At 59.9% G+C, this 20,995-nt stretch overlaps 1 protein-coding gene across 1 annotated transcript in view; it reads left to right on the forward strand.

The window, feature by feature from the left end:
* SLC9A1 (solute carrier family 9 member A1) overlaps positions 1–13,845 on the forward strand; it is a 29,659-nt gene extending 15,814 nt beyond the window's left edge. Inside the window, exons 2-12 of the mRNA XM_086625938.1 lie at positions 6,485–6,945; positions 8,552–8,802; positions 9,284–9,501; positions 9,860–10,062; positions 10,323–10,412; positions 10,812–10,882; positions 11,313–11,486; positions 11,634–11,748; positions 12,172–12,273; positions 12,609–12,681; positions 13,523–13,845. Coding sequence (XP_086482064.1) covers positions 6,485–6,945; positions 8,552–8,802; positions 9,284–9,501; positions 9,860–10,062; positions 10,323–10,412; positions 10,812–10,882; positions 11,313–11,486; positions 11,634–11,748; positions 12,172–12,273; positions 12,609–12,681; positions 13,523–13,845 — 2,081 coding nt within the window. The remainder of the gene's footprint in view (positions 1–6,484; positions 6,946–8,551; positions 8,803–9,283; positions 9,502–9,859; positions 10,063–10,322; positions 10,413–10,811; positions 10,883–11,312; positions 11,487–11,633; positions 11,749–12,171; positions 12,274–12,608; positions 12,682–13,522) is intronic.
* The last annotated feature ends 7,150 nt before the right edge of the window (positions 13,846–20,995 follow it).

The raw sequence follows: 20,995 nt of genomic DNA on the forward strand, positions 1-20,995 counted from the left end.
CCAAAATCTGGGAGCTTGAGATGAGTTTTCCCCCAGGAGCCGGTTGCAAAACGTTCTGTTCCTTCTAAGGAACTAAGTCCTTCTGGGGGCTTAGCCCAACATCATCAACCTTCTACCACCCCAAAATCCAGAGCGTGAACATTGGGTCAGGGTGGTCTCAGTGCTTTGCAGACCCTGGAGCCCAGCCTCAGCCCTCCTCCCTGCCCCACTGCTGCTTCTAAGCAGAGAAAAAAGGGGACGGTGCTGGGTAATGGCTTTGCAGATGACCATTTGCCATGGATGGTGACACATCAGTGATTTTGTGGCTCATCCAGCAAAGCATCTGTGTGTCAGGGCTCTCTGTGGTCCCCACATCCCACAGGAGCGTGGGAAGCTGTCCTCATCTTCCTGCATCCCTTGTCGCTGGGTTGATGGATTTGGTGATGGCGCAGGGCTGCTGTGTCTCAGTGTGGCCCACCCATACCCTGCCAGCCTGGTGTCCTAAAGGGTTAAAGTGGCCTTTGGAGGGGCCCTGGTGCTGCTGAGACATGTGTGTCTCCTTCAGCCGATGCTCTCTGCAGTGTCCTTCAGAAGGGCAGCCCTTCTGAGCATGCCTGCTTCCCCTCGCCACCTCCTTCCCGGCCTCCGTGCCTTCTCCCAGGGCTTTTCCAGCACCGCAGCTCGTTCCACACCCCAGCCACACGGCCGCTTGGTCCCACCCTGCAGCCCAAACAAGCATCCACGGGTCCCTGGGGCTGCAGTGAGCATCACCCAGGGGGCACTTCACCACCCCCTCACCCAGACTAACCCCTCATCTACCTCCTTTCCGAAAAAAAATCATCCAGGGGATGGAAGATCTGTCTAATCCCTGGTTATTAATTGTGTAATTTCTCTCTGGGGGCTGTCGCCTGCCTGCCGGAGCCTGCAGCTGCTCTAATAAACTTCTGAAGCCTGGGAGGATGGGATGTTTTTGTAACCGTTCTCATTTCTTCTACCTCTTTTTAGCTAACAGGCATCTTCCTGGTGAAGCCGCAGGAGCATCCCGCTTAACCATGAACGTGCCGAGCCCTTCCAGCCATGCCGCATGCTCCCTTCTCTCCTTCCTCCCCTCGTTTACCTGGCTCCAACTCAAACACCAACCAACTGGGTTTTCTTCCCTCCTCCTTCATGTTTCTTTTCCTCCTGTGAAAGGAGGGAACGTTAATCCCAGCCAAATTCAACCTGCAGCTCTAGGAGGACCTGACAGCTCATGGCTGCGGGGACTGGCTCATGGATGAGTCCACGGTGGCTCTGGGGGCCGGGGGAGCCCACAGTCCCCAGGGCTGGCACGCTGTCTCGCGGTGCGGACTGCCTCTAGCATCAGCATTATATATATATATATATTTATTTTTTAGATCTATATATGAATATTTTTTAAATTTTATTTTGTTTTTTATTTATCGCCTCTCAACACCAGTATTTTTCAGGGCCGTGGGGATCACAGGGGCTCTTACAACTCCGACTCCAGCAATATCCATGCACTGGGAGCCAGGGTGGAGACCTGGCCTGGAGCAGGGTAGCACATGAAGGCTTTGCCTCCTTTCTTTCATCATAACTGTTCTTTGGAAGAGTTTGATTAAAATGTTCTTAAAATGTTCTTTCCACGCTGCTTTGAGAGAGATCTTTAAAATTAGGAGAGCGCTGCCAGAGCTCTGACTAAGCCTGACCTCGAGTCCCATGCCATATGGAGCTGTATCGCAATGCCTGGGGTGATGGGAAGGGAGAGGAGTCGTGCCCTGCGTGGGTGGGACAGGGAAATACCGTCAGGCGGGGAGGGAGGGGACCTTATAGATGCTGTAGGACACAGCGCCTCTGGTCCTTGGGGCTTTCTGCTGGGGGCTGAGGCTGAGCTGAGCGAAGGGGGATGCTCCCTGCTCCCTTTTCCAGTAGGTTCCCAGCACCTCGAGAGCTGCTGTTGGTTTGAGAGCTACGAATTTTCCCCTTCTGGCCTTGAAAGCGGGTTTCCAAATTGCTGTGAGCAGCTCGGGGCATGGAGATCGCCTCTATTTTAGGCACAGTGGAAGAAGCATCACATCAGGCAAATGCTCGGGTGGGACCTGGCTCGTTTTGACAGCGGTGTCCACCCGGCGCGAGGATGCTGGGTCTGGGTTGGGTGCCCAGCACCTTTCCCTCCCTGTCCCTTCCCTCCGTATTGCCTCAGGCTCTTCCTGGCCTGGCTGAGGATGGAGAAAGATCAGATATGGTGTTTTTTGAGTCATTAGGCAGCAAAGGAGCAGGTGCTGCTGAATGGAGCTTATATAATACGAGGCACAGCATCTGGCCCGTGTGCCGGGGCTGCGGTAACCCAGATACAGCCAAGGAAGGGAAAAAACCACACGTAGGTCGGAGTCTCTCCCAGCCTGTTTGGTTGGGAGTAAATATTTACATGGCACTGCATCCACCTGCAGCCAGGGCTTGGGGAAAGCAGCCCGAGTCCCCCTTGGTAGGATGGGGATGAACCTTGAGCAGCTGAAATGGGAGCTCTTGCGTTTGCTGGGGCGAGGACTGGCCCTTGCGACGTCTGGAGACCGAGGGTGGCTCATCACACTGGGGCCGTGCTCAGGAGTCTTCATTCAGCTTCCACAACCTCCAAAGTACAAGCCTGCTTTATGTACCTAGGGGAAAAACAATCTGCCTCGCCGCTGGATCCCACAAAGTCGGGTGGTTCTTGCCACTGCTGGTGATAGTGGAGGAAGGTTCCCGATGTTGCCCGTGATTGCCTGCCCTTGGGCAGAAATGGCCCCGTGCAGACCTGCTGCCGCTGAAACGAAGACAACTGGTGTTCAGAAGCTGCAGAGCAAACTCTGTTGCAGCACTGGCATTGCCTTGCAACAGCTTTCTGTGCCCAAAATCTCTTTAATGTGAAGAACTGTGATTTCCTCCTGTCCTTCAAGTGCTTAGACTGTGGTTAAAACAGGAAGGCCAGTTCCCAGCTCCTTTCTGCCGTAACCCAAGGAAGAGCTGACCACCAGTGGAGAGCAGTCCCCATGTTCACCTTGCCGGGCACACGCAAGCCAGGGTGCATGATGTGGAGGAGAAACCCTTTTAATAGGAACTATTAACTTCTGGATTTCCTTTTCCTTGTTTGCTCAAGCTCTCGGAGTTGATGTTTACTCAACTGCTCTTGCTTTTAATAGTTTCGTTGGTGTTTGATGCCATTGATAGCCGGGGAACCGCTCCCATGGAGTTTGTTTTCCTAAGGAGGAAACCCAGGTGACTGTGTGTGCCCTGTGCTGGTGATTTTGGGGATCATAGGTCACTCTCAGGGAAATGGGGTCTCAAGGGACTTCCCTTCTGCTGGGGTTCAGGAAAACCAGCTGAAACCCAATGGATGCTTCTTCGTGGGAAAAATGGCTCTGCATGCTCACCTGCCCGCTCCTGTGCATCCCTGCTCGTCCTCCGGACACGGATGTGCCGGGGACTGGGCTGCCTCATCCCCCCCTGTTCCCGCATCCCTTGTTTATTCAGGCTGTGCTGGCAGCGGCGTGCTGGGAGCCTCGTACGCCAGGAGCCTCGTACGCCTGGTGCAGGTGCTGCCTTTCCGTTACTGCTCCTCGCTCCTTAGGGAAGCAGTTCTGCAGCCGACAGGGGTCACACGGAGCCCTCTCGGTGGGGGAAACTCTGGGATACCGACTCCTGCCCATCTGCTGCAGCAAAAAACACTTGCTGCTTAACAGAGGAAAATGAAGGAGGACTGGGGGGGGGGTTGCTGTGCTCCACTGCCTCCTGGCTCATCCCGGGTTTGCACTGGTGGCAGAGGAGGTGTTTGCAGCAGGTAGATGATTCCCAGTTTGCAGTAGGGCCGCCCCATTTGGGGACAGATGGGTGACAGCAGTAGGTACCCAGGCAGGTGAGCAGCATGGCTACCTGCTGTGCAAATAACCTTTTACCAAAGCAGCCGGGAACAGGAGCCTGGGGGTTATTAAGGATTATTATTATTATTAAGGTTATTATTAAGGCTTATTCCCTTTCCCACTGCCCTTGGATGTGCCCATGGCTGGGCATCCTCATCACCCAGCATCGCACCACAGCCTTCCTCTTCCTCCGAGAGAGAAATTCAGGTGCAGAGCTGGGATGGGGCCAGTTCTCCCCTGCCTGGCATCACCCCCGCAGCGAGAGCATTTCTTCCCACTGATCACCCCCACCCCGATGCGGGATGCCGGCCCGGCAGTCGGTGCAGGATCCCAGCAGGATCCCAGCAACAGGCTGGTACCGAGGAGCTTTCGAGTGCTCTAAAAATACTGAGCGGAGAAAGCGGGGAGCAAAAAATGGCTGAGATTCAGTGAAATCAAAGGCGTAATTAACATGCAGCCCGTGTGAGTGTATTTTTAGGACCCTACAAAAAGGCTCTAAAACACTGAATTCACATCAGCACGCGCGTGTTCCAGTTTGATGGGATCCTGGGGCCGGTGGGGAAGAAGTGAGAGGTGCTTAATTGGCAGTGTTTGTGTTTTATTCATGATGGAACAGACTCGGCGAGCGAAAACTGATTTGCTGCGGTCGTCTCGCTGCATGTGTGGCTTAACCTGATTCCGGCCAGGGCTGGTGTGTGCTGGGACAGGCAATTGCCTGGTGTGCTGGAAGGGCCAGTTTTTCCTGGTGTTTGTATGAGCTCTGCTGGGAAAAGGGATTATCACCTTCCCTCCCATGGGGAGCTCCCTGCCAGGGCTACCTTGGGGTTGCTCAGCGCTTGCGTGGGCTCCAGCAGGGGATCAGAGACAGAAGAAAAATCCCACGGGGGTAAATCAGGAACTGCATCCAGCCCAGGAGATCCCTGCATGCTGGGAGATGTTGGGAGAAAGCTCGGATGCTTCCCATCTCCTCCCGACTTCCCGTCGTGCCTGAACCCGAGGGCCACGGGGCAGTTTTGCTCAGAGGTCAGTGCTGCTACGGCAAAGCCAAAATAGAAACCGGACGCCTTCGCACATCGCTCTGACACCCGAGAGCCATCAGAGCCACCTGGACACTATGGAAATGGCATGGCTGGATCCACATGCAGCCTTGGGTGTGATGACTCCCCCGGTCTCTGCCGTGCTGGAGCAGCGCCTTCAGCTCAGGCAGCAGTCTGAGGTCCAATCCTGCCCTTGGGGGCCCGTGCGTGGCCGGGGCCAGTGTCTGACTCACTGCCCGTCCTCAGGGAGGGATTGTGGAAGTGGCTGCTTTTCCCATCAGAGCCGGATTCGTGCGGCACATTCCCCGCTCGGCTGCACAGGTGGAGGAGGGATGAGCCGGCGCCGCGGCGCAGATGTGGTCCCTGCAGGCTCGGTGCTGGGAGGACTGGGAAGGGGGCTCGCCGTGGAGCAGAGTCACTCTGGATTGTCGGCGGGATGGTGGCTTGTCAGGGAGGGGGTGTTTTTTTAATCTGTTGTGAAATGATGTGCAGATGGCACAGCCACCCAGCCGGAAGGAACGGAGGAACACGGGATGCCAAGGCAGGGTTCCTTATTTTAAACCGCTTCCCTTGCCAGGGAACAAATGTGCCGCACTTCAAAATAATAATTATAAAACCTGGGAGAGGATCCAGGGAACCCAAAATCCTTCTGTGGGTATTGGTGCGTTGGCTGAAGCACTGCTTCGGTTGGCATCGTGCCGCCTGCCTGACCCGGCAGGCAGATACCCGCATTGCCAGGGCTGTGTTTGGTGGATGGATGTCATCCCAGCGGGTCACGGCTGGCTCAGGAGCCGGCATTTGGGATCATGGTGTGATTCAAAAAGAGGAAAACGAGTTCCCTCTTACCTTGCACCCCAAGGAATAGCCCCGCACCATGGGGCTACATCCTGTCCCTGCTCCATGCCCAGGAGCAGCCGTGCCAGCAGGGAAGACAGACGTTGCTGCGACCAGCCGTGTAAAGCCTCCCAGCTTGCTCCTGGAGCTGCAGGAAGGGGAATAAGGAACCACTCTGATTGCATCCTCATACCCACCAAGCACCAGCTCCCCTCCCTGTCCCCTGCATCAGGGACACCTGGGCCGGGCACTGCGCTGCTGCCAGCGCCTGGCACGCTGGCTCTGATGGCACTCGGTGGGCAGGCTGCCGTCTGACGGGAGGTAAATGCCAGTGCCTACGTGCGCTGGGGATTAGTAGCTGTGATGGGAAGAGCTGGAGCCAGCGACAGCTTGTGTTGTGAGAACTCCCTGTGCCGCAGACGGCTGTCGCGGGGGCATGGGGGTCCCCTCAGAGACCCCGGGGTGCCCAGAGGGCAGCTGCCGCCTTTCAAACTGGGACTCACTGTTATTTTCTGGCGTGACATCAAGCAATGCCAGCATTTGTGGGTCTGGTGAAGCTGCCCTTTCTACTTTACAGCTTGGGAGTATGGGGAAGAAGGGGGTTAGGAGGGGAGACTGAGGCACACAAATAGCAAATGATCATGAGGAGGGCAGGGAGGGCTGGGAGCTGGTCCCTCCTGCAGAGAGCATCCTCCCGTCATGTAGCCAATGTGTGTTTTGCTCTCTCCTCCTCCTCTCCAGGCTTCCATGTGATCCCTTCAGTATCCAACATTGTTCCCGAGAGCTGCCTGCTCATCGTGGTGGGCCTTTTGGTTGGAGGGCTCATCAAAGGGGTGGGTGAAAAGCCTCCCATCCTCAAGTCGGACATCTTCTTCCTCTTCCTCCTCCCACCCATCATCTTGGATGCCGGCTATTTCCTCCCTTTACGCCAATTCACTGAGAACCTGGGCACCATCCTCATCTTTGCCGTGGTGGGGACGCTCTGGAATGCCTTCTTCTTGGGTGGCCTGATGTACGCCGTGTGCCAGCTGGGTGGCCCGGGCCTGAACCACATCGGCCTCTTGGCCAACCTACTTTTCGGCAGCATCATCTCGGCCGTGGACCCGGTGGCCGTGCTGGCCGTCTTCGAGGAGATCCACATCAACGAGCTGCTCCACATCTTGGTCTTCGGAGAGTCCCTTCTGAACGACGCCGTCACGGTCGTAAGTGGATGAGGGGGATCAGCCAAGGGGAGGGGGTTCTCTTTGGTGGAGCATCTTGGGGTGCTGGCACCAGGATTGGCAGCTATCAGTCTAGCCCTGCGGACAGAACCGCAGACTGGGCCATCGCAGGTGCCTCCTGCCAGCTGAGCTGCGGAGAGCACGTGCCCAGCCAGGTACCGCCTCTCGGTGAAGAGCAGGACTGTGCTGGGCACCTTGGTCTCCTGGGAGTCTGCTCTCCTGGGTGAAATTACTGCCTGCTGCCGTGCTCATGCCTGTCCTGCCAGGGAAAGCGAGCAGGAGCACAGAGGGGCTGCCACTGGGTCAGGCAGCAGCTGCTCCCTCCTGTCTCCTTCCTCATGTGGTCTTCCTTGCTGTCCTCCAGCTGTAGCACCAAGGTGTGAGGACAGGGCATGGCCAGCCATGGCAAGGGGAGAGCCGTGGGGGCTGCAGCCAGGCTGGCATCTCACTTGGGTCACCGTCAGCCCCGATCTTTGAGCAGCAGCTTTGCAGGGACCTTTGGGAGGTTTGGGGACCAGGCCACCCACTCTGGGGCCAGGCCGTTTCCGAAGGACATCTGTGTCCAGGTGCTGGTTTGGCCGTCAGCGCAGTGTTCTCCTCTGCAGAGCTGACCTCTAAATTTACTTCTAACCCACTGCTTTTTCCTGGCTCTTCTCCCATATCCCAGCTGTCCGCTTTTGGAGCTGGCTGCTCAGCGCACTGCTGATGAGGTTCCTGGTGATGAGGAACATGCTGTCCCACCATAGGGCTTTTCCCAGGTGTTTCTCCTCGCTTTTGACCAGGGTGGGGTCCCTGGAGGGTCTGTGTCTCTGCTCTCATTCCTCAGGAATGCTTTTGCCTTCTGCTGTCATGTCTGTCTCTGCCCATGTCCCAGGATCTGGCCCTGGCTTGCAGGAGCTGGCACCTCACCCTCTCCCTGCTCACATGCACTGCCATCCTTGCAGGGTGCCCTAAGCCCGTCTCCCATCCTGACATGCCTGCGTCAGCTTCAGCTTTACAAATCTCTGCAGGAAATGTGTCTGGGGGTGGGAGAGGGCGATGCAGCTCCAGGGTGGGCTCCTCCTGCGAGGTTGTCCTCTTAGCTACAAAGCTGCGTTAAGGGTTTGGGCTCTTCTCTGGGCTGAGCAGGGCAGATGTTGGGTTTTCTCTCCGTGCAGCTGTCAGGTGTCCCCAAGCCTGGCTCTGTCCTGACCTGCTCATTAGGAAGCAGGAATAGCCTTTGGGTGGTTCAGACCTTGACGAAAGCCCCTCCTAGGACAGTGGTCGGGTTTGTGTTGGAGAGCAGAGCTGCCCCAGACACGTCTCTGATGGTACCATGTCCCTGTGAGCCACGGAGGACGGGGAGCTGGTCCCTGTGGGTCTGTATCTTGCATCAGCAGCTTTTTTTGTTGTGGAGCTTGGTCAAGCACAGGACCCAGCTCAGGGTCACCAAGCACTGGCACACCTCATCTCAGGTGTGCCATGCTGGTTACCTGCCTGGCTCCCTTTGCTGCTTCTCTCTTAGGCAAGGTCCCCAAGCAGGTCTCCTCTGAGGTGAGTCCCTTGCCAGTGGGGCAGTTTGAACCCCCCTCTGCCTCCTCCCTCCCAGGTCCTCTACCACCTCTTCGAGGAGTTTGCCAACTTCGAGCAGGTGACCATTATCGATATCATCCTCGGCTTCCTCAGCTTCTTCGTGGTATCGCTGGGTGGTGTCTTCGTGGGCGTCATTTATGGGGTGATCGCTGCCTTCACGTCCCGCTTCACCTCCCACATCCGAGTCATCGAGCCCCTCTTCGTCTTCCTCTACAGCTACATGGCCTATCTCTCTGCTGAGCTCTTCCACCTCTCCGGCATCATGGCGTGAGTTGGGCACGGGTGGGATGAGATGCCCTCCTGTCCCCAGGACCATTTGGAGGATTTACTCTGGTGTAACCCCAGCCCTCTGGCTGTCTCAGCATGACCAGTACATGCCCAGTGAGGGCTAGAGGTGTGTTTGGGCTGGGATGTGCAGGGAGGCAGATGAGGGAAGTGATTCTCTTGAGTTGTCTCACAGATCCCAGGTGTTGGCAGCCCATTGCCCATTCTCCTGGGCACACGGTAGCAGGCAGGACCTGCTGAGCGCTCGAGACAACATTGTTTTGTGCTTCCTGGCTCTTGCCCTGCCAGGGGGAAGGAGAAGTCTTATGTTGCCTTCTCTGGAGGCCTTGAAAATTGCTGGTGTCTCTTAAGCCCCGTCCTGCTCTGGGGTTTGGTATAAGAGCACAAAACGCTGCCGCAGGGCCAGGGGTTGGGACTGTCCCCGTGTCCTCATGGCTGCTGAATGCCCCAACCTTGTTCCTAGGCTCATCGCCTCCGGCGTGGTCATGCGACCCTATGTGGAAGCCAACATCTCTCACAAGTCCCACACCACCATCAAGTATTTCCTCAAGATGTGGAGCAGTGTGAGTGAAACCCTTATCTTCATCTTCTTGGGTGTCTCCACCGTGGCTGGCCACCACTACTGGAACTGGACCTTCGTCATCAGCACACTGCTCTTCTGCCTCATCGCGAGAGTTTTAGGTGAGGTGTCAGCGTGGTGGCAAAGTCCTTGAGGACAGTCCTGGATGATGGACAACTCTCAGGGCCACCAGGCCCAAGTTTGCCTTGCCGGCAAGACTGGAGTTGACTGGGTGGCACTGCTCCACCATGGACATCAGCCTTGCTGGTGGTTGGCTTTGTGGGGAGGTGAGGTTAAGGCCACATTTGCGCTAGAGTTGGGGTTGAAGCTGGTGAAGGGTGTCAGGATGAGCGAGCAGGACAGCACCCACCCGCACCCATGGCCCCAAGGGGGTGACACTGCGCTTGAGGGTGGGTCTCTTGGGGGCTGGAGGACGTCCTTCCCCATTCACTGACACAAGGCCCTGCCCCACTCCCCCAGGCGTCCTGGTCCTCACCTGGTTCATCAACAAGTTCCGAATCGTGAAGCTTACACCGAAGGACCAGTTCATCATCGCCTACGGGGGCCTGCGGGGAGCCATCGCCTTCTCCCTCTGTTACCTCCTGGACTATAAGCATTTCGGCATGAGGGACATGTTCCTCACGGCCATCATCACGGTCATCTTCTTCACAGTTTTCGTGCAGGTTGGTGGCACGCAAGTGGTCACGGTGTGGTTTCAGAGGGAAAGGGGGTTATTCAGTGAGCTGTGTGTGTGTCTGGAGAGCGAGGAGCACATCTCCAGCCTCCATCCCTGACCCTGTCACTGTCTCCCTTCTCCAAAAGCTCTTGAGGCTGCCAAGTGACACCGGCAGCGCGGAGCCCCATGGTTGGGCTGCGCTGAACCCATCCTGCTCCCACTGGTGTGCCTTGGGGAGGGGTCTAACCCACTCTCCCCCTTCCCTAGGGCATGACCATCCGACCCTTGGTGGACCTGCTGGCCGTGAAGAAGAAGCAAGAGACAAAGCGCTCCATCAACGAAGAGATCCACACGCAGGTAACCCCCTGCGCCCGGCCAGCCCTTCTGGCGCGCTTCTCTTCGCCGCCTTAGCCCTCTTCTCTCTCTGCTTCTGCCACCTCCACCGCTGTAACCAGGCGGGTTTACAGAGCAGGAGCTGCCCCTAAATCGGTGCCCAAGGTAAGGGGGGACGGAGCGAGGGCTCTCCCCCGTCTGTGTCGTCCAGTGCCCGCTCCAACCCAAACCTCCCCTGTGCCTGGTAGAGCAGCAGCCCGGTTGCGTAGGACCGTGCTGCCCTCCTGAGGCCCATCCTGGACCCACAGCCCTGATTTTGCACCCACTGAGTGTCCTCACCCCTGTGTCAGCGTGGGCGTCGGGGTAGGGAGAGGGTGGGCAACAGCCCTGCGAGCTGCCTACACTTTGGACCTTCTCTTCCAGTTCTTGGATCACCTTCTGACGGGGATCGAGGATATCTGTGGTCACTACGGGCATCACCACTGGAAGGACAAGTGAGTGGGGAAGGGTTTGAATCACCACCTGGGAGGTTTTCCAACCTTATGCTGGGTTTTTTCCCTGGGCTGTAATGCTGCACACACACTTCCCTCGATGGATTACGGCCCTGGGTTGGTTCCGAGTGGGGCTGCAGGGCTGCACACCTTTGCCATGTCACCCACGGCATGTCCACAGCAGCGTGGGAGCTGCCAGTGGCTGGTCCCTACAGGAGCTCAGGACCATCCATTGTGGGTGTGAGCAGCTGCTGGGCATTTCAGAGGCTGCCTGGCTCGGGAAGAAGTCAGAGAAGCTGAGCCTGACGGGTGCTGGTGGGAACTGAACCATCTTTTGCTGGTCTGAGCCAGGGATGGGGAGTGGGAAGTGGGTGCCAGGGCAGGGAGAGGTCTGATATATTGCTGCTTCTCCTTTCCCCGTGTCCTTGGGAAGGCTGAATCGCTTCAACAAGAAGTACGTGAAGAAGTGCCTGATTGCGGGGGAGCGGTCCAAGGAGCCCCAGCTCATCGCCTTCTATCACAAGATGGAGATGAAGCAGGCAATCGAGCTGGTGGAGAGTGGGGGCATAGGCAAGATCCCCTCCGCTGTCTCCACCGTCTCCATCCAGTGAGTTCCCCGGCCCTGGCTGCCCTGTGCCTCTGATGGGCCCCTGGCGTAGGCTGAGCGCTCCCTGCTAGTGGCCGCAGGGCAAGCAGCCGTTCAGTCCTGCCGTGGCCATCGCAGTGTCACTCTGAATCCTGTCTGTCCACGCAGGAACATCAACCCCAAGACCCTCCCCGTGGAGCGCATCCTTCCGGCCCTGTCCAAGGACAAGGAGGAGGAGATCCGAAAAATCCTTCGCAACAACCTGCAGAAAACCAGGCAGAGGGTGAGGTGTCCCCTGGCACCGTGCCTGCCCCCTTTGCTTCCTTGGGGGTGGCCAGGACAGTTTCCAAACAGAAGCCTTCAGGGCCAGCTGGGTTCCTCACCCCCAGCATCCCTGCCCTGCTGCCCCTTGTGTCCCTGGTCTGGCTCTCCCTCCCCAGGAAGCTTTTCTGCCTGGAATAGTGCTGAGGGGGAGGCTGGCTTGGTCGGTGGCTGAGCCCAGCCTTTAAACCCTTGCTGGGCCAAGGTGGATCAAGATCAGGCATCCCATGGTAGCACACAAGGAACGAGCCACCAGCTCGCCTGGACGGGCTCTGCCCACTGGTGGCCATTTCACCCATCTCCAAAGGAAAGGGTGCCGTGACCTTCTTTTCCCTTTCTATGTCTATTTTTTAACCCGTCTCCTTTTCTTGGGGCTTCTTTCCAGTTGCGATCCTACAACCGACACACACTTGTGGCTGACCCCTACGAGGAAGCCTGGAACCAGATGCTCCTGCGCAGGCAGAAGGCCCGGCAGCTGGAACAGAAGGTGTTAAGGAGATGCTGGAGCAGCGATCCTGCCGGAGGCTGGGGAGAATGGGGGGCTGAGGGGGGCTTCCCAGCCTGGGAAGGACATCGGTGTCCTACATGGGGAGGGGGCTGAGGTTCAGATGACAGTGGGTCACCCCAAGCCTTGGGGGTCCTCTGATTGCCCCAGGCTCTGAGCAAGTCCTTGCAGCACGGCTTGGAGGATGCGTATGTGTGTCCTCTGCATCCCGCTGCTGCTTCCTCCTCCTCCCTGTGGCCTGGGATCAGTTCCCTGCCTCCCCTTCCCCATTTATCCTGGCCACTCCGATGGAAATGGTCCCTGTGCTCCGATTCCAGATGAACAACTACCTGACGGTGCCGGCTCACAAGCTCGATTCGCCCACCATGTCCCGGGCTCGCATAGGCTCAGGTAGGTGGGACTGAGCTGCTGGGGGAGCGCCGCTGCGGCACCTCCCGGGGCATCGCCGGCACTTTGGTGCTGAGGCACTCGGGGGTTGTGTTGTCCTGCACCCCCCCAGCTCCTCTGCTGCTCTCCAGCCCCGATCGTCCCCGTCCCACTCCCGTGAGTGCCGTGCAGCCAAGCCCCAGGGGTTTGGTCTTCTCGAGCCCAAGCTCTGCTGCCTGCAGCCTGGGCACGCAGAGGGGTCTGCCTGAGCAGAAGCACCTGGCTCTCTTCCTGAAGCTTTTCCCACCAGGATGTCAGCTTGGCCAGTCGGTAGATCTGTCTGGAGCTCAGCAGCCACATTTCTGGCCATGCCTCTCCCTACCCTCTGCAGGGGAGAGGACCGTGCTCAGCCCCAAGACCTGACCCTGGACTCCCGACTCCTCCAGCACACGTTTGCTCTGCCATCTTTGGTTCCTCCTGTCCTGTGTGTCCTTCCCTGCTTTGGGGACGGTGTGACGGGGTGTGACAGGGTGTGACGCTGCTGCTGGTGCCGGCGGAGCCAGCAGTTAAGCGGCAGAGGGCAGCTTCAGCCCTTGCAAACGGCGCAGCCCTGGGAAGCAGGGCTGGGCTGGCTGGAGCGGCTCCAGATGACGTGTGGAAACCAAAAAAAAAACCGGAATTAAACAGCAGCAGACTTGGAAGTCAGAGAGGGAGTGAGCCCAGGCATCCCAGCCCCGAACGTCTGGGATGCATTAGCTGGGGGTCCCAGGGACACCCCCCCTTCCCTTCCGCAGGTTACTCTGACCCAGTTTGTCCATGGTGCCATGAGACAGTGGCCCCCTCTGACCCCCCTCTGCCTCCCCAGACCCGCTGGCCTATGAACCCAAGGCGGACTCGGAGAACCTGCCCATCATCACCATCGACCCAGCCTCCCCGCAGTCCCCGGAGTCTGTGGACCTGATGAACGAGGAGCCCAAGGGCTGCGGCGGCCTCCCACCCTCACCCGAGGAGGACGAGGAGGGGCTGGTGATGAGGGTGAAGGAACCTTCCTCCCCGGGTACTGACGATGTCTTCACGCCGGGGACCGGCGACAGCCCCAGCAACCAGCGGATGCTGCGATGTCTGAGCGACCCGGGACCTCGGCCGGAGCCGGAGGAGGGGGAGCCCTTCATCCCCAAGGGACAGTAGCAGCTGACGCACGAAGCCTCACGCGATGCTCCGTACGGTTTCTCTCTCTCTCTTCATTTGTTCTTTCTTTGCTCTCCTTTTTGGTTTCCTCTGTCACTACACACTGGGTTTGGGAAGGGGCGACCATCCTGGATGGACTGGCGTTGCCAGGACAGCTCTGCCCAGCAAGCCCTGGGCTGGCCCCGAGGAGCGGGGAAGGAGCCCACCGGGACGCACCGGGCTCCTTGGCCACTGTGGCCTGCGGGTGACGGACGATTTACCGCCCGGGACGGGGATTTGCAGGTGCCTGGCAGCCCCGGTGGAGCTTTGCCGGAGGCCGCCCCGTGGTACCGCTTCACCTCTTCCCGGCTTGTGTTTTACCTGCCCCCTCGCCTTGCTCCGGAGCGGAGAGATGGGAAGACGGGAGCTGCGCTCTTCGCCGGGGATGGTGCACCCACCGCCTCACCTGGCACCCTCCCAGGGACCTTGGGTTCATGCCGCAGCTCCCTGCCTTGGCCGCTTCCCGCCACGGGGCTGGCTGCCGCCCGGGAACCTCTCCTCCGGCCCTGCATTTCATGCCAGGTCTTGTTAAATAAGTATTCTATAGCCATGCAAGGGGGGAGCCGGGTCCCCCCTCGCTTTGAGTGGCCCCGCAAGCCCGGGCCTCTCCATCCCTCCTGGAACCGCTTACCTGTCACCCATCCCCACGGGGACCCTCTGCCAGCCTCGGCCCCTCGCCCCGTGCCTGCCTGGCAGCGCGGCAGCAGCACCGGCTGCTCCTTAACCAAAGACAGTGTCCGGGCACCCCGGGGAGGGGGCATGCGGGGGGCTTGCGTTTGCTACATGGAGGAGGATTCTTTTTGTCTTCCTGCAACCGAGGGGAGCTGGGGAAGAGCCAGGGGCCGGCTCGCTCTGCGTGGGGACACGTTGGCACCAGGAGGTTGGCAAGAGGGGGACGGTCGGATGGCTGCGGGTGTCGGGGGTCCTGAGTTTGTTGTTCCCCAAGGCTTGGGGAGGGAGCACTGGGTGTTGAGGTGACTTACAGCCCTCCCTGGGCTCCGGGGTGTCTCGTGTCGTGCTTGAGTGTGTCACCTCGTCCCCCACTTGCCGCCCAGCTCCCACCATGTGCCACCCTTTGCCGCTGGTGCTGCCTCTGCCGTGCCACAGGGTGCTCGTCACCTCCTCCCCGGGGAGCCCGGGCTGCTTCCCCATCCCCACGCCGTGCCTTGCCACGCGTCGTCTCTGCCCCGCTGCCTTGGTGGGCACCCGTCCCGCGTGCCCGTCCGCTCCACGTCCCAACCGGGACCCCGGGGGACCGGCATCTGCGTGGCTTCGTCACGCCAGGGTGAGAGCCCACGTCGCTGCCTGTGCCTGCCTGCCTGCCCTGCTCTGTCTCCAGGAGGAAAAAAGCAATGAAAATTCTCTTGTATAAAAAGGAAAAAAAAAAAAAAGAACACATGTAAAGAGAATCTTGGTTTTTATCATGAATATTCTAATAAATTAATGTTAATTTTTAGTGGGATTTTTCCGGCTGTTCGGGCTCCTACCCCTGCCATAGGGTCCTGGCCATCCCAGATGAAGGAGGTGGCTGCGAGACCTTGTTCTCAATGCTGTTGGGATGGAGGGTTTATCCCTCACCTTCCCAACATGACTTGGGAAGCTCTGACCAGGGTGAACTTTTTAAGCCATTCCCAACTTTGGTGAAGATGAAGGCTCCGCAGGGCCCAGGCTCCTGCATCTCTCCCCGGGCCGCGCCAGCGCGAGGGTGTTTTGGGTGAGGAAGAGTTGTTTTTCCCACTTTGCCAGGGGGAAAGGTGCATTTGCAGGGACATGGGTCACCCCATCATTGTGCTGAGGTGCCAGCTGGGCGTCCCGGTGCAGCTCTGCCCACGCCGAGCCCGGTGCGTTGTCCCCGGGGAGGAAGGGGCCAGTGTCCAACCACTGGCAGCACCCACCTGTCCCAGGTCCCTGCCTGCACTGCGGGTGGGTTTCAGGGGGCTAATGGCTCCGTCCCCAGGGGAGGGGGCTTGGGGACATTAGAACCCCGGGACGTTTTTGCTGACTTTCCCCAGGAGCCAGAGCTGAAGCCGAGCGCTTGGAGAGGAGCCAGTTCCCACCAGCATCCCCATCTGGAGAGAGGGAGGAGGTTCAGGTGGTGCCTGGGTGAGGGGCTGCCCCCCGACCCCAAAATCCCCCAGGAAAGACCATCCCAGCCCCAGCAGCACTTGCATCTTCTCCTCCCACCCCATCAGGAACCTCCCCAGGGCCACGGGTTCCCTGGGGTGGCCGGAGCTCCTCACTTTTGGGCGATTGCAATGGGAGCGTGTTTCATGGCTGTAAATTAAAGCTCTGGTTCCAGGAGGTCCTGACTCAACCCCTCACCATCCGGCGAGCGCATAATCGCTGGCGTTGCTCATCTGCCTAAAATACCTGGAGCTCAGGGTCCCCCGTGGCCCCAGGGCTGGGACTTGGCCCGGCTACCGCACCCCAGGGGTTCCCCCTTCCTTGCCAAGGGGTTCCTGGGCAGGACGAGGCAGGCGGGGACGTGGGGCAGGTGATGCCATGGGGCTCATGGCAGTGCTGGTTTGGTGGGTGCCATCCTTGCACTCCATGTGGGGTTTGGGGTCCCTCATCCCTGGGGCAGCGGTGATGACGGGGGGACCCCAAAGCTGGAGGGTTTGGTAGGAGCAGGGCAAAGCCACGCCTTGGCTCCGTCCTCGCTGGAGGGGAGCGGCAGTTTTGCCATCCCTTCCCATCCATCCCATCCCATCCCAAAGAGTGGGAGCACCAAGAGGTGCTGGCCCTAGCCCAGAAGCCAGGTGATGGTCGCCCATCCTGGGCACAGAGGGGAAAGCCAGAGCGTGCTGCAGCCCCAGGCAGCTGCCCAAGCATCTCACCCGCCCCACGTGCCAGGGAGCGTCACGTGCAGCCGCCCTCTTGACTTTGGTCATACCCTTAATGGGAGAACTCGCCAAACCGAGGCATTTCCAGGATATTCTGGGTTCTGTCTTCAAGGGTGAGTAACTTTTTTTAATGAGGAACGACTAATGATCCCTCCAGGGATGGGCTGTCACCGCTGAGCAACTGCCAAAGCACACGGGGTGCCAAGGCTGGAGGGGTGGATGGGCCCCAGCGTGTGCCCCCAGCCCCCCGCCGTGCCCTGTACCAGCCCCTGGCTCCCCCTGCCCCCTCCCAAAGCACACTGGGGCTGTGTCGGTGGCACCAAGGACAGGGAGAACAGAGGGACCCTGAGCGGGACGACCTTGTCCCTGCACACGCGTGTGCCGAGGCGTTTATGGCCCTTTCCGTAACACCCATCCGTGGGGATTAAAGAGCTGCTGCCTCTGCAGCTGCAGGAATCTGCCCCGGCCAGGATGGCTGGGCTCCCCCGTGCCTCAGTTTCCCTCTGCGTGATCTGGCATGAAGCCCAGGCTTGCAGCAAGGGGCAGGGGGAAAGGAGACGGCCTCACAGCCCCACACCGCTGCCCAAGCAGCAAGGACCAAGACCCCTTGGGAAGGGCAGCAAAGTCACCTCTGGTGTCACCAGCTCCGGGCTCAGCAGCTGCCCAAAGTGGAGCTCCCGGCCACCTCCTCGGCTTTCCCAAGAGGAGCGTTAGCTGGCAGCTGATGGGAGATGGGACAGGGTGTGCCGGAGCTGCCACCACCCCAGCCGTGCCCGAGCATCACCCAGGGCACAAAGACCCAAAGCGAAGGGACCAGCTGCCTTCTCCACCAGGCTCAGATTAGTGGCACTAAGTGGTCCCTTGCCACGGCTTTAATAGCACGAGTCACACCAAGGAGAACAGCACGTGGTGGCACCAGGAAGCCACCAAGCCCAGGACATGCAGATGGCTGTTCATGCCACAGGGGGACTGGGGGACGAGGACCTGCCCCATGGGTGACACCCTGAGCAGCTTCGAGGGGGCAGCTCGGTCCCTGCCCTGCTCTGGGCACACATCAGTGCCGTGTCCCCCTCCCCGTGCCCCAGTGGTGCCGTGTCCCCCCTGCACTCCCCGGGCAGCATTTCACAGCAGCCGGGGGAGGTGACGGGTGCCATTCCCCAGCTCTGTGTCACCTGCAGTAATAACACCCTGCGCTCCCTTTCATCTCAGGGCCTCCAAGGTGGCCGTCTCCGGGGCAAGAGCGTCCGGCGGCGTCACTTATCATTAATTCCAGGAGGCAGCCGGGGATGTGGTGGGGTCTGGGGGTCCCAGCTGGTGACACGGAGACCCCGAGCTGAGAGCAGAGTTGTGATGCCCCTGGTGCCAGGCAGTGAATGTGGGTGCCTACCCAGCAGCTGTGCTGCCTTCAATGCCAAATTTGGCCTTGCTGTGGCTGCTCAGGGCCACCGAGGAAGCTGGTGGCACAGCCCTGGGGACATGCGTGTCCTGGCAGTGAGGGTCCGGGGGCAGCAGGCAGCCAGGAGCATGGTGGCACCTCCAGGATGGGCTGTGAGGGAGCGAACGGGGCTGGATGGTGGATGTGAGTAACCAGGAGGTGTCCAGGACCAGTGTTTGCTGAGGGAGGTTTTGGACACGGCCAAGGAGAAGGGCTCAAGCTCCTAAACCCACAGTGGGCAGGAGGAGGTGGGCATGTGCGTGGGGACAGTGGCACCTGCGTGGGGACAGCAGCACCTGCGTGGGGACAGCAGCGTGCGTGCACGGGATAGTGGGGATTTGCATGGAGATGATGGCACATGTGCATGGGGATGGCAGATAAATGCACAGGGACGGCTGGCATCTGCGTGGGGACGGCTCATGCCTGCATGGGGACGCCTGGTGTGTGTGCATAGGGCAGCCTGGGCATCCACAGGGACGGCCAGTGCGTTTAGGGGACAGCGGGTGCAGGCACAGGGACCGCTGCCGTGGGCTCAGGGACAGCCTGGGACACGGCTGGCGTGAGCACGGTGGCAATGCCAGCAGTGGCTGCCGTGGGAGTGGGGCAGGAGGAATGTCCCCACCCTGATGGGGAGCACTGCTGCTCCCCCGGGGCGACGCTGGGTGACGTTGGTGGCTCCAGGAGAAGGGCTCGGTCCCTCCTGCTCGCTCAGGGAGCTGGCACCCGCCCGGCTTAATGGTGGGTGGGACGGAGCTGGTCCCACGCAGGTCAGGGAGTCCCCGAGGTCTCTCTTCACCTCCACGCTGGGCTTTCACCCCCAGCTCCCCCAGTCCTTTCCTCCCGACTCCCTCACTGAGCAGCCCATGACGGGTACTGGGGCTGGACAAGGTCCCCAATGCCCTGGGGCGCTCCGCTCGGACAGGGAGACTCCATGTCTGCCCCCCAGCCGCTCTCCCGGCACCCCCTGCCCCTCTCCATCCCGCCTGGCAGCGGGGTGCCCTGTTCCTTCCCGCGCACACGCCAAGGCACGTCCCAGCTCCTCCTCGGTGATTTCCCAGCAGGGCGAAGCTGGTGTCCCTGAGCAGAACTGGGACACTGCGACTCCAGATCCATGGGACAAGTGGGATAACAGCATCCCCGAGCCCCCGTCCCCCTGCCCAGCCCCTGGCCCACCCTCGCACCCCCAAAGAGGCTTTGCAGCCCTTGTGCCATCACCTGGGAGGCAGGATCCGCCCGCGTTTCACCCCGAGATGGTGATAATTCCTTAATTGCCAGCAAAACAAACAAATAAAGCCCGGCCTGCCCCTTGCTGAGCTGGAAGGAAACGGCCTCGGTGCCATTCCTGGCCTTGGGTTCGCTGCTGGCAGCTTTTTGGGATAATCATTTGGTGATGGATGTTAACGAGCAGCTCAGCTAGTCCGGCCGGAGCACGTCAGCTCTTTTTAATGAGCCAGTGTTTTCTCCGAAGCCGTCAGCACGCCTCGGCCTGGGCAGCGCCGGCGTGCGTCCCCCAGCTCGTCACCGGGCCACCGGCGCAGCCCCCAAGGACCTGCAGCACCTCGCTTATCCCATCGGCTCCGTGGCCGCATCCTGCCCCACCGCCCAGGGGTGTTGCGGCTGGCGGGGTCCCCCGAACCACCCTGCCTGTGGGGTGCTCAGCACCCATCCAGCCCTTCCTCCCACGGCCGAATCCCCCCCAGTCGGACCCCAGGATGGGTGAGCGGGGCAGATCCTGATCCCTCAGGAGGGAGTCCCTCAAGTCAGGGAGTCCCTCTGGAGTGGGGAGGAGTCCAGAGGGGACCAGGGCTCAGGGCACCCCCTTGCCTCTTCTGCCCTCCAATCCAGCTTTGAATGCTCCTGAACACCCCATTTTCCCCCAAACCCAAATCCTCCCGTCACTAAGTTACGCTTTCCACAGCCAACTCCAGCTTCCAGTTGGAATATGGGAAGGGACAACCTGCCCCCATAGAGCCTCCGCTTCAGAGACAGACTCTGCAGTTCGGAACAGCTCCGCAACAGCCTCCCCGAGATGGTAAGCCCCAGGCTGGGGGTTTTCAGGGGTGCCCTTGCAATAAATCAGTGCTGGCTCGCTCCCCGACAGGGCTCACAGCTTCTAAGGATGGATCCCAGCTCTCGGCAGGAACGGGGGAAATGGAAGTGGTGGCTGCAGATGAGGAGCCTGGAGTCGTCTCTCCGTGGGACTGTGGGGCATCGGGCACTGGCTCGGCGGGGAGGCGCCTCCTGGAAATGTCTGCAGGTTAAATGCCGCGGAGAAATGAGCTCTTTAAAGTGATGGGAATTGTTGGGATGAAAGGAAATGGGCGACTGGTGGCCGGGGACACATCTGCCCCCAGGAGGAGGTGGTGGCTCAGCTGGCAGTGGGGCCACGCAGTGAGTTTTAGGGACAGGGGTTGAACTCCCAGGGCTGGGAGCACCCGGCATCAGCCTCCTGAGCCGGTGGGCTCCGTCACCCCTGGGGGTCACCCCAGGGGGTGACCCTGTGTCTCCTGGGTGCCAGAGCTCCCTGCAGCCAGCGGGTGCCGTGGGTCCCTGGGGACACTGCTGGCCAGGGAGAGAGGGCGCTGGAGTGGGGCGTGTCAGGCTGGGGGGCATTGGAGTGTGGGGTGCCAGACCATGGGGTATCAATGGGGTATTAGGTCATGGGGCATCAGAGGGGCATCAGGCCATGGGGCATCAATGGGGCATCAGGCCATGGGGATCAATGGGGTGTCAGGTCATGGGGCATCAAAGGGGCATCAGGACATGGGGCATGGATGGGGCATCACTGGGGCATGGATGGGGCATCACTGGGGCATGGATGGCGCATCACTGG

The sequence above is a fragment of the Tauraco erythrolophus genome, chromosome 24 (genome assembly GCF_009769465.1).
Source record: "Tauraco erythrolophus isolate bTauEry1 chromosome 24, bTauEry1.pri, whole genome shotgun sequence".
Classification (NCBI taxonomy): domain Eukaryota; kingdom Metazoa; phylum Chordata; class Aves; order Musophagiformes; family Musophagidae; genus Tauraco; species Tauraco erythrolophus.